This window comes from Plasmodium vivax, chromosome 8, assembly GCF_000002415.2.
Source record: "Plasmodium vivax chromosome 8, whole genome shotgun sequence".
Taxonomy (NCBI): Eukaryota; Apicomplexa; class Aconoidasida; order Haemosporida; family Plasmodiidae; genus Plasmodium; species Plasmodium vivax.
This window is the reverse complement of record NC_009913.1, coordinates 1047333-1060186: the sequence shown is the minus strand read 5'-3', so window position 1 is coordinate 1060186 and position 12854 is coordinate 1047333. Positions and strand designations below refer to the sequence as shown.

Sequence of the window (12854 nt, the reverse complement as noted above, 5' to 3'; positions counted from 1 at the left end):
GTGTGCTTTGTGCGTCAACGCAAGTCTGCTCCCATTCGTACACAACGTGAGTAAGTACGTATGTGCGTATGCTTAAATGAAACGCGTGAGAGTGAATGCAAGGGGGGAAAACGACAAAATGGATGGCGGATGGGTGAGCGGATGGGCGAACAAACTGGGAGCAAACGGGTGAGCGAATGGATGAGCGAATGGGTGAACAAACGGTGAACAAATGGGCAAACAAACGGGAGAGCAAATGGATGAACAAATGGGCAAACGAACGAACGAAGGTGAGTGGAGAGGGTTCACGAACTTTCTTCTGCTTGGTTCACCTGCGCAATTTCGCTTCGCTTCGTTTCGCTCTGCTTTGGTTCGTTTGAGTTGGTTTCAACTCCCGTTCGCTCCTCCTTTCTTCCCACGCGTCACTCACACAGGGGGCAAAAAAAAAAAAAAAAAAAAAAAGCGAGCGCAACGAAACGGAACGGGACGAAATGAGTGGTGCTGTTCGGATGTACACGCACGGCAGTCAAGTGCATGGGCACGAGCGTAAGCATAAGCATGTTCGTCTCCGCACGTCCGCGTAGAGGCACATACGCATGCATACATGCATATATACGTGCATACATACATACGTGCATACGTGCGTATATGCCCAGGTGGGTGGGTGCCCTTTTCCGCTTGAGCGTGCACTCCCGACTTACGCGCAAATGAACACCAAGGCGGTTATCTTACCGCGTGCAGCAGTTCAGCACAGCCAAACCGAAGTGAGTAGGCGCAGTTGCAGTTGCAGGTGCAGGTAAAAGGATGCATCAACGCGCAATCAATTTTGCTGTTCGAACAAATCAGCCACGTTCACTCTCCGCCATGCGTTGTTCTTGAGTTCGTTGCGCGTGTTTCCCAAATTTTTGTTTCCCCCAATAGGAAGTTTTCCTCTTCCATTCAGGTTCCCCCTGCTTTGCTCCAACTCCTCATTTGCTTCTCTCTCCCACAGTAGACGTACAAACGTGGACCATATACGTGCGTGCACATGTACAGGCTAAACAGTGGCACAACGGGAAGCGCGCTCATTCATATGAGTGCACACAGCAGGCGTTTTCCCGGTGGGCATACAAATTCGATATACTGCTAAACGGAGATGTATGCGTCGTGGACTCACCTGTGTATACGTCACGGCATACGTGTTGCATACATACACACATGAGTCGATGACCATCACAGTGCTAACTAATCAGCGGCGACGAATCGGCTAACTCGCCAAACATGCGTTCACACATTGGGCAACTACTCCCCAACGTAAACACTTACGCGGGCGAAGTAGTTACGCGAGGGCAGTGAAATTGAAAAGGAAAAAATGGGGAAAAAAAAATAAAATAAAATAAAAAATAAATAAAATTGGGGGGAAGAAGTAAATTTAAAAATGCATTTAAACTCAATGTGCAAGTATGCGAGTTAAAATTCAGTTCGTTCTGTATGCAAACCTTTACGTATGTCAAAGCGCATTCCTTTGAATGTCCCCACGTGTTGCAAAATGCGTAAGTGGAATTGACGAGCAATGGCTTCGCACGGAAAGAAACAAAATGGGGAAAAAAAAACAATCGGATGGATGGATGGTGGATGAGCCATTCCAGAAGAGTGATCATGGCGCATGTGTAAAAGTGCCACGTGTGTATGCGGCGCGCACATCCGTATGCACATGCGCAGGGAAGTTGGGATGTTCGCCCGCTCGTCCGTTTGTACTTTTTTTGTGTGCCCCTTGCTTTGCACGCTCGGTTAAGCGATGAGTAAGTACTATACCCCCCTCCCCCATAAACCGCTTGAGGCGAAATTTGAACTGCAAACAGAATTCATCGCGCATGCGACACGTCCAAAAATGGGTGTTTTATCACTCCCTCCCGCGGAGGTACAATGTGTGAGTTTGACCTCTCTTCGCAGGAGTGCCGTATCCCCCTGTCACTGAACGCGGAGGCAAGAGCCGCTTCCCTTTCCCCCTCACCGATTTGTTTGCCAATTCGGCACCTCCCCCAAATCTCTCACCTTAAGCGGAGGAACGCCGCACAGTTGCAATTCTTTGCCATTCCAAAATTGTCGCGAAAAGGAAAAAAAAAAAAAAAATTAAAAAAAAAAAAAAGAACAACAAAATGAACAGCAAAATTAACAACACAGGAACAACAAAATGAACAACACAGGAACAACCCACGGAACAACAAAATGGGGCGCGCGGAGGAAGGCGCATCTCTGCGGACTCCCCCAGTGAGCGTAGAAAAATTCTTCCGCCAAGTGTGAAATGTCTTTTGGCGCTCATCTGTCCTGGTAACGACCCTACGCCTGCCTTTGAGGCGTGCCTCCTGGCCCCTTCCTCTTCGCAAGTGACTGTCCAACGAGCGAAAGAGGAGCATTTCCCCGCGCGAATTCTTGGCTGTTTATCTTTTTCGATCTGTCCCTTTTATTTTATTTTATTTTATTTTATTTTATTTTATTTTTTTTTTATTTTTTTTTTTTTTTTTTTTGCGCATCGCGCGATGTGCACCAAATTGAAGGGAACATTTTATTTTACACGAAGCAACTTTCGCTTCGTTAGCGCTTCACGGATGGTTGAGCGTTCCCCCCATGGGTTCCTCCTTCGCCGCTTAAACTTGGGGAAGGCAAAGTTCGCAAAAATGTGCCTTTGATAAATGTGCCTTTGATAAATGTGCCTTTGATAAACGCGCCAATTGATGAACCTGCCAATTGATGAATGTACATTTTGTGGGCGCGTACAGGCGCAGCCCTCACTCATAGTCCTCACCCTGCTCAACCAAACCACTTCTTGGCAGAGGGGGGAGGACGCCTCTTCACACGTCGAGCCATTTAGTTCCACTTCTCCAGTTCCGTGGTGGTATTTCCCTATAGCGGCAAATTACGCTCACCGCTTTTTTTTTTTTTTTTTTTTTTTTTTTTTTTTCTGACGTGATGGCGATTCGAAACGGGTTGACCAATCTGCGCTGAGTTACGCCTCCACCATTTGGAGGGGCCGCTAACAGGGGGGTACCACTACATCAGTCGCAGCGATAATCCCACACAGAAAAAAAAAAAATGCTTCTTAACAGTGTCCATATGAGAGCGTTACCCAAATCGCCAATGAGCGATGCTGATTTAACGGCACTGCCAAAGGACACACCTGGCCAAGTGATTCATCAAAACAAAGGATTTTTATTAATTCCGCAGGGGGGGGTGCGTAGATAAAGTTCGTGGTTACTCCACACCGACGCGAATGTGCAGGAGTGTGTACATGTAGACACGCGAGCAGAATGCGTCGAAAAAAAAAAAAAAAAAATAATCGAAGAAACTAACCACGTCGATAAGCAGACGCGGGTGAAGCCGGTGCGAAACGCATGTACACATGCACACCACGCCTTAATCATGCAGTGTGGTTAACTGTTTCCCATTTTGGGGGGAAAAAATTGAGGGCAAAGGGGACGCTCGCCAGGTGAACCCCACTGCGAACGTGGCAATGCCGCTCTTCCCTCTAGTCCTCTTGGGCGTCCTGCTCGCCCTCCTCGGCGTCAGCTTCTGCACCCCCTTCTGTGTCTACCCCCTGCTTGTCAAACACCTCCTCATTGTTTTCATGCGAAGACGGTATGCTAATGGCCCCCCCTTGATCTGCATTCTCCTCGTACGACACGTCATTCTGTGCCACGTTTACATTTGAAGGGTTAAACAAAACGGGGTGCTCTTCCCCCTGTTCGTTGCTCCCGTCCGAATGTGCAGATGGGGGAAAATCATTGTTGGGCTGCTCATCATTGGAACTTTCACCTTGGTGATGATAGGGGGTGTCCGTTGCACTGTCAGCATGTTCGTGGGAGCTATTCAGGGGCACATTTGGGGATAGCCCTCTTCCTTCGATTTGTCCCTCCTCCTCGTCATCTTCTTCCTCCCCCTCTTCGGGATCCCTCGCGTTGTACTCATCGTACTGGGGATACTCCTCCTCCCCCATCTCGTCTGCTGCTCCCATCTCGTCAGCTTCGCTCATTTGGCCCGCTTCACCCATCTCATCCTTGGAGTTCCCCCCATCGTACTGGTCATAGTCCTCCTCCTCCTCATCCTCCTCTGCCGCCGCGTCGTACTCTTCGTACTGATCGAACTGTTCATTCGCGTGTTCGCCGTCGTCTCCGTCGTCCTCGCCATCGTCCTCTCCGTCGTCCTCTTCATCCTGCTCGTACTCCTCCTGTGCGTACTCCTCATTTTCGTATCCCCCCTGAGCGTACTCCCCCTGTGCGTACTCCTCCTGCTCGTACTCCTCATTTTCGTAATCACCCATTCCATCATCCTCCTCCTCATCATCCTCCCCATCATCCTCCCCATCATCTTCTTCATCTTCCTCTTCCTCTTCTTCCTCCTCCCCTTCACCGCCTCTCCGCTGCAACCCCGCGGGCGCGCCCCTCCCATGGTCGTCATTCCTCTCACAGTCCTCGTCGGACGAAATTACATAGCAACTTCGGTTGCTCTCCATTTCTTGATTCTCTTCTTCATAGGGGGGGAAATTATTTTCCCCTTTACGGTGCTGACTGCTCTGCAGGAGGTTCGAATCGACCTGATCGTAGAGGTTCCTACAACTGTGTAGCTCCCTTACGTGGCCCACTCCTCCTTGGGTGGACTCGAAAAATGTGTTTTCTCTCCCCCCATGAGAGTACACTTCAGCGTGCATGTCATCCTCTCTGCTTTCTTCATCATCGTAGGGGTAACTGCCACCATCGCCCATGTAGCTCCCCCCCTCTTGAAAGGGCTCTCCACTTCCATGGCTCACGTGCTCCCCCTCTCCCCCTTCCTCGTCACTCCGCTGCGGGTGGTGCTGCGGCGCAGGATGATCTGACGCATCCGAATGATGTGACTGCTCCCCCTGATGTGACTCCTCCGAATGATGTGACTCATCCGGGTGGTGCGACTCCTCCGCCGCCTTTTTGAGCTTCTTCAAGTGCCTCGCAGACGTAGGCCAATTCGCATTCACCACCTCCGAATCCGAGTTGTATTTTCTCTTTTTCATTCCTCTTCCCTCCCCAGGATCGTAGTTATCTTCGGACACGTGCGACCTGAACGGACTCACCACGCGACCGCTGGGTGCGTGGAGGTCCTCCATCACGCGGGTCGTCAGGGGGGTCCACGCCGGCTGGTCAGGCGGCACTTCGTCAGGGAGTGCTTCATCAGGGAGTACTTCATCAGGTAGTACTTCGTCAGGCAGCACTTCCCCAGGCAGCACTTCCCCAGGCAGCACTTCCCCAGGCAGCACCTCCCCAGGAAGCACTTCTTCATCGTGCACTTCGTCACTCTTCGGTTGCTCCTGTTCAGCCCCCCCGACGCTCTCGCTATCACCCTCGCCATCACCCTCTTGAGGGTTTATTCCCCCTCCCATGTTGCATAACTCCCCCGATGGAGTCGACCCCCCTGCGGCTTCCTCCTCACCATCGGCTGCCCCCTCCTCGCCTTCCACACCGACTGCCATGTGAGAGGCATCCATTTCGCCGCCGCACAGCTCCGCGCCGGTCTCCCCTCCATCTTCCTCTTCGTCTTTATCCCCTTCACCAGATTGGGCTGTACCACCCTGCTCATTTCCATTCGCTTCCCCGTACGACGCTGAGGAGTTCACTCCGTTTTCCAAACCTGGGGTAACAACACCGGCGCCTTCTTCAGTGTTTACGATTAACCCGTTTGCGTTGGGGAGGGCCGATTTTCCGTCGTCTTCAACTGGCAGACTGGCCGCCTCACTTGCTTCCTGAGGGGGCTTATTCTCCTCTTCCTTTTCGCGAATTATACCTCGGAAGATGCCTCGAATGAAGCCGGTGACGTTTCCACTAGAGCTGCTTCTTTCTCGGGGGCTTCCCTGCGTGCACGAGGACTGCTTCTCCTCCTGGCGCTCTTCCTCCATGACGTTCTCCTCATATCGCTCCAACGTTTCGTTGTTCCTATCTTGACTTACGCCCTGTTCATCTGGCGGGATGATGGCACCTCCCTTGGTGGGCTCCACTTCCTCGTGTGATCCCTCGGAGGGATACGCCCCATCGTTTGGTTTTCCCTCCTCTTGGTCGTCATTCATATGCGTACCATCAAAGTTGAGCACATTTGGGGGTTCCCCTCTTTGGGGAGTCCCACTGTTTTGGATTTGCTCCTCATGTGGGTCCTCCGCAAGGTGCTGACTCGGTCCCGAATGTGCAACTGGGATAGTTTCGCTGGTGGGCGGGAAAACGCCTTCTTGGCCGGGTTGGTCATCCCTCAAGGGCTCACTAGCATGTGCATCTGCATGTACATCTGCATCCGCATTTGCACCCGCTTCTCCATCCGCGCGGAAGCTCATAAAATCAGCCCGCCCCTCTCCAACCATGGAGTTAAAACTGTGGGCAAACCTCTCGACGTTCTGCAGGACCTCCTCAACGACGTTGCAGTTACCGTTCGTCCACCTCATCTCCTGCTTAGCCAAAATGGGGTCATCACAACCCCCGCCCCGCTGTAGCTCCTCCACAAGAGAATCGTTCATGTATAGGTGGAAGGCCTTTTTCAATCCCCTCAGTTGATTTATAATGGAGGCTTCCACTCTTTTCCTAGAATTCACCATTTTAAAAATATTGCAGATGATTATGTTCTCTTGGAGGAGGTGCATAATAAAGCTTTTGCATTTTCCAAGATTCATTTCGTGCAGCTTATTCATCTGCTCTGTGTTCTTCAAATTGTTCCTCAAGCTATGTAGGGAGCTCTCATTTGTCTGTAGGTCACCCTTCAGCTGTGCGATTTCGTCTATGCTATTCACTTGGATCACTTCGTTTTTTTTATTTTCTTTTTTGAGGCTTTGAATAAAGGCATTTTGCGTCTGTATGCTCTGCTTGAGAGAGCTCACCTGGTTTTTTAAAATTTGAATTTCCTTCATATTGCGGTTGATTATGTAGAGATAGCAGGACCCCAGCTTAAACAGCTTCAATATGTTACACTTGATGATGACAATGTGTTCGCTTCCATTCGAGGGGGACTCCTCACCATTTGTAGACCGTTCGGGAGGAACTCCTCCATTTGCGGATAAATTTTTTAGCGTGCTTAGGATCTCCTCCGAAGAGGCACTCATGGCATTCTCCAGAGCAGAGAAGCCACTGTTGGTGTTGCTGCCGGGGTAGCCCTGAAGCAGGTCATCCACTTTTTTGCTATACGCCTTTTTCAACCCATCGATGATTTCGTCCTTCTCCTTCATGTGCTTACTCATGCTGTCCTTATACTGCTCCATGACGCTGAGGGAGTCCTTCAATTTGGCCATGCTGCGAGTTAGGGCGTCGACATCTTCGTGCAGCTTCTTAATTTGCTGGTCCTTCTCCCTGGCCTCCTCCCTGCACTGCTCGATCACTTCGTTTCTGTTCTCCAGCTCCGCCGTCAGGTCGATGTTCTCGCCGATGTATTTGTATATTTCGAGCGGCCCCTTCGAGGTGCCCCCCTCTGCCGCGATCCCCGCTTCGTCTCCTTCCCCCGCCGCGTTTCCCGCGCGCAGCTCGGCGTTCTCATTGGCGAGCTTCCTAACCTGGAAGTTCAGAGCGATGATCTGCTTCTCCTTGGCGGTGATCGCGGCGAGGTGCTGCGCCACTTGGCCCTGCAGCTTCTCCTTCTCCACAATGGCCGAGTCGTTGTTCTTGGTGGCCTGGAAAAATTCGTTCTCCTTTTCCAGCTGCTCAATCTTCCGTTCGTGCTCCTCTTTGGCGAGTCGCAGGACTCTGTTTTGCTCCTTCACGACGTCAAGGTCGGTCCTCATTCTGTTAAAGTGGATGGCATGCTCATTGGTTAGTAGCTCCAACTGCTGCTCGACCTTCCTCTTTTCGCTCTCCCTCCTAGACAGCTGCGACTCCAGAAGTTTTATTTTCACCTGGTGCTTCTCCTCATTCAGTTGGACCTTCTCAATCTCCTTTGCCAAGTTGTGCAGCTCTCCCCTAGATTTCTGCAGATTCGCTTTGAGGCTCACAATGAACTCGTCATTCATATGGCCTAGGCTGTTCTTATCCGTCAGATTGGTCTGCAGCTCCACGATGTATTTCTGCTGCTGGAGCAGTTTGCCCTTCTCCACTTGCAACTTTTGCTTCAGCTCGTCGTTTTCGAAATTGACTTTATCCCGAAGGGCACAGTTGTGGTGCAGTTCTTCCTGCAGGTCTTTGTTAACGTCGAGCAGCTGCTCCAACCTCGTCTTAAGAATTTGATTATCATTTAGATTGACTCTCGTTCTGAACATGTCATTCAGGTGGGAGTTATCTTTTTTTAGGTTCTCCAGGAGGTCCTTCAAATTGGTAACTTCTTTCTTATGGGAACTGATTATGACTTCCCTTTCGGCGATTAGCTTTTTATTTTGCTCCACTTGCGAGTGGTACTTCTGTGCAATTGCACTTAGTTCTTTCTGCAAATTGGATTTATCATTTTTCAGCAGCGATAGGTATTCCTCCTCCTTCTGCTTCATACCCAGATGATCCTTTTTCTCTCTTTCTAGAGCTTTCATTTTGCTTTCCATCTGGTCATGGCTCCATTTGAGCTCCTTCAGGTGCAGTTCTTTATCAGCCACTTCACCTTGCAGCTTCTCAATCTGCTCGTTCAGCTTGTCCTTCGTCTCGTCTAACTCTCTGGCGTGCTTGGACTGCTCTACCCCTAGCAGGTCCTTTATTTTGCTTAGCTTCTCCTCATTTGACTGGGTGATTAGGAGGAACTCCTTGTGCTTCTGCACTTGCTCACTGCACATCTTCTTGAGCCTTCTAATTTCGTCTTTACTGCATGCGCTGAAATTTCTCCACGTTTCGATCACCCCCATGAGGATTTCCTTCTCCCCCTTCAGCTGCAGGATGTCTCTTTCGAGGTCGGCTTTGCTCTCCTGCAGCTTCTTGATCTGCACTTCCTTTTCCGCTTTGTACTCCAGCTCGTCGATGGCGGCCCGGCGGTTCGCGGTGTGGTTGGCGGTGTGATCATCTGCGTGATCATCTGTGTGGTCACCCACATGGCCGCCTCCCCCCTCCGCCGCCATACAGTGGCGGAGCACGTTCACCTGCTTGACGCGCTCGTGCAGCTCCCGCTTCATCGAGGAGCTCTGACCCTCCAGGTCTTTGATTCGCTGCAGCAAACTCGCCTTCTCCATCTTCAGGCTGCTAATATCGGCCACGTTCTTCCGGTTGTGGTCCTTCTCCTCCACCCAAAGGGCATTCAAATTATTAAGCCTAATGTTGTAATCACATTTTATTTGTTCATTTAGGGTGAAGAACGAGTCTAGCTTTTCCTTCAAAAATTGGTTGTTTTCTTTTTCCTCTTGTATGAGCGAGTGGAGGTAGGCCTTTTCCTTCTCATACAGTTTAATCATTTCTTCGTTTTGTTCTGTCAGCTTTACATTTCTAATGTGTTTACTGGAGAGTTCCTCCTCCATTAGCAGCTTCTCCTTCTTCACCTGCTCGTACTTATCACTTAGGAGGTCATTTTTGCATTTGTGTTCTTTGCACTCATTTTGCAGAATGGCGTGATTGTTAGCCACCCGTTTTATTTCCTCCTCGTTTAGACTCACCAACCTTTGAAGCTTCTCCTTCTCTTTCGAAAGGACCTCCAAATCGTACTCCAATTTCTTCCCCCTTTCGAACAGATTGGCCTCATTAACATTCATCTGCGTAATTCGTTTGTCGCTCTCCAGCACCTTGTCTGCGTACCTCTTCGCCAGCCTTATTATCCTTTCGAATCTGTTGAGCAGCAACTCGAAGGATATTTCCACATTGCTAAAATTCAAATTGAAGAGGTTAAAGTATCGCTCATACACAAGTTTGTTCTTTGCCTCCATCACATCCACGAGGTTATAACTGACGATTGTGTTGAAAATGGTGTTTATGTGGATGAAGTGGTGATGGTAGAATTGCCTGTACTTTTGAATCACCTTGGCTTCTTCCAAATGGTGCAGCAGCTCCTCTTCCGAGTGCCTCTTCTTCCACTTTTGCAGCTCCTCGGAGAGGGTCACCGGGTCTAAGCGGCTGCTACTACTACTACCATAGGAGGGGCGCTCTACTGGGCCGTCCTCCAGGAGGTGCTCCACGCGGAACTGCTCGTTATACTCGGAGATCCGGCCAAAGATCTCCAGTGTGATGACGTAGTCGTCCAGGTAACTCAGCAAGTCGCTTCTCCTGAAGTAACTCATTTGCTTGCTCTCGATGCTCACTATGGCCTTCTCGAGGTTATCGAACACTTGGCGGAAGGCCTCCTCCTTCTCCGCCAGCGCAGGGGTTGACGTGATGGCTGCCGGCGTGGCTGGCGGTATGGCTGCCGACATGGTTGGCGTACCGCTAATCGCCCCCCCCTGCTGCAGCGAGTTGTTGCTCACGTTGGAGGGGGTCTTCCCGCTGAAGTCGTCCACGAGGCAGCCGCTTTTAACGTGCCGACCCACGCAGTCCCTGACGGCCGCCTCCACGAGGCTCTCGATGGAGCAGCTCCTGCTGTTACGCTCGACGTGCACAACGGAGGACAGATTCGAAATGGACGATATGACCTTCAGCAGCGTTTCTTTCTCCAATTTGACTCTAAAGTTGGCATCCTTGAGCTTCTGCACGATGAGGTCCCTCTCCTTCACCTTGCCTTCCACATCTTTAATGTACTCTAGCTTCTCATGCAGGAGGTTTTCCACGTGCGTCTTGTCACCTTGGAGGGTGAGGGGGTCCAAATGATAATTTTTCCTAACAAACCGATTCACGTCGTCCTTCATCCGGTTGTTCCTCACGTTGGCGTAGCACTTCTCCATTTTTTCGTTGGCCCTGGAGAGGGCGATGACCTTCACCTGCGCTTCGTTAAGGAGGTAATTGAGGCTTTTGAACTTTTTCTTCTTGATTTTTATGTATTTATCGCGGCAGCGCTTTTTCCCCCCCCTGTGGTTTGCCGAGTTGTGCAGGTCATTTGTTCCACTCACGCCGCTCGCTCCGTTCACACCGCCCTCTTCATCCGCGTCGCTCCCGCCGCTCTCCCCGTCCGACTCCGGCAGAGGGGCGTTAAAAACGACTTCGTAAATGTACAGAGCGGAGAAGCAGTTGACGTTCTCAAACAGAGAGGCATCAATTTTGTACTGCTCACACACGTGCCTAATATCGCTGGAGGACCGCAAAATCACCACGTTGCAATTTTTTGTATTTAAAAATTCATGCGTAAAGGAAAACAAGAAATTATTTTTTTCCACGATTTTTTTATACATTCGTTCGAACTGGGTTAATGCCCCTTTAAGATTGTCTACTTTTGTTCGGCAGATTTGCAGTTTCCTTTTCAGTTGATCATTTTGTTCCTTCAATTCGTCTCTCCCTTTTTCTACCTCTAATAACTTTTTAATGCTACCCTCTGATGTGGCCAGAGATTTGCTCAAAATTTCCTTCGCTTTGTTTAAACTTTCAACTGCATTTTTTCGCATCGTTTCTTCTTTAAGGATTATTTCTCGGAGGGACTGTACTTCTGCTTTGCTCTCTTTGATGTCTTTAAAATTATTCTTTTCACTTTGCAGGTACTTGTTAAGGAGTCGCTCCCTCTCCGCCTTCAGCTGTTCATTTGTTTCCTTCAGTTTGGCGTTTTCTCTTTTTAGAGCGTCCATCTGTTTGTTCGCTTCCGTTTCGACTTTAAGTTTCTCCTTCATCAGACTGCTAAAGTCGCTGCTGAGTTTTTCATTCTTTCGGGTCATTTCTTTGTACCTTTCTTCTACCCTTGCTAGTTTAATTTTCATCTCGTCGTGTTCGCTCTTGTAATGGGCATGCGTGGTCGCCCCTTCGGTGGTCCCCCAAAGGATGCCCTTCCCTCCGCAGTGCATGTCACTTTCTAGGTTCTTCCTCTCGATAACATTCTTCAAATTTGAGCACTCCCTTTCCACCTGGCTGTTCCTCTTCTGCAACTCCTTCACCTGCTCCTTCCTCTGTACACATTCTTCCTTCGTCCTTATGAGCGTGTCCATCACCAAATTGTAGTCCTTTATTTTGATTTGCAGTTTGCTCCTCAGCTTCGTTATGAGCTCCTGTTTATCTTGGTGCTTGGAATCATCAAACAGCTCGTCCTCCTCGGCGCTCTTGATTTCGTTGATGCACATTGATTCGATGATGTTCGCGTGGCTGTGGCTGTGCGTGTGGCTTTGGCTGTAGCTGTAGCTGTGCGTGTACTCTGGCCCGTACGCGGGCCCGCAGTGTGGGGCGTAGCTTGGGGTGAAGCCTGGACAGCCACTTACACCGCCACTCAGGCCGCCACTCAAACCGCCACTCAGGCCGCCCCCGTAGGGCCCGTTCGACGGGAACAAACTCTCATACTCCTGGTCGTTTATAACCCCGTTCTGACTTCCATCGCTTGGGGCCGCGTCGCTGCCCCCGCCGTCCCCCCCATCGCGCGCCGTTTCCTTCCCCTTCTTGGCGTTAAAAAGCATCTTTTAACGAGCGGCGGGGGAGAGGCGTAGCGCGACAGGGGGGAGGCCAGGCGCGGCGTGGCAGGGCGAACGTGTCTGACGGGTCAGCGCAAACATCCAGAATTGCACACAAAAAAAAGAGAAAAATGAGAAAAAAAAGAAGAAAAAGGAATTCAAAATGGGGTTCACAAATTAGGGTCGCCTTCTGACCAGCGCGCCGTCCATTCTGCCGAGGCCGCCTTAGGATCGCAGCGCCACGGACGAGCTAAGCTGCTCCTGCGCGCCTCAGTTCGAGGGGTCTTCGTCAGTCGCCCATGGGGGGGAGGCAGCAGGGAGCGCCGGGAACGGCCCGCGCGCTGATCAGGCTCGAAAATGGGGAAAGCAGCCGCGAAGTGTTGCTGCAAACTGTTGCCGCGAATCGCTCCCGCCAAAAGCAGCTGGGAAAGGCGCGCTGAGCGAAGACTAAACGGTCGCCCAGCCTTTCCGTATGGCGCCTCACCCGACG

General features: G+C 50.6%; 1 protein-coding gene across 1 annotated transcript; it reads right to left on the bottom strand.

The window, feature by feature from the left end:
* Nucleotides 1–3484: 3484 nt before the first annotated feature.
* Nucleotides 3485–12370, bottom strand: PVX_095365 (hypothetical protein, conserved; the record flags this gene model as incomplete). Its single annotated transcript, XM_001614489.1, has 1 exon — nucleotides 3485–12370. One exon carries the CDS (start codon nucleotides 12368–12370, stop codon nucleotides 3485–3487), a length of 8886 nt encoding a protein of 2961 aa, XP_001614539.1.
* Nucleotides 12371–12854: the final 484 nt, after the last annotated feature.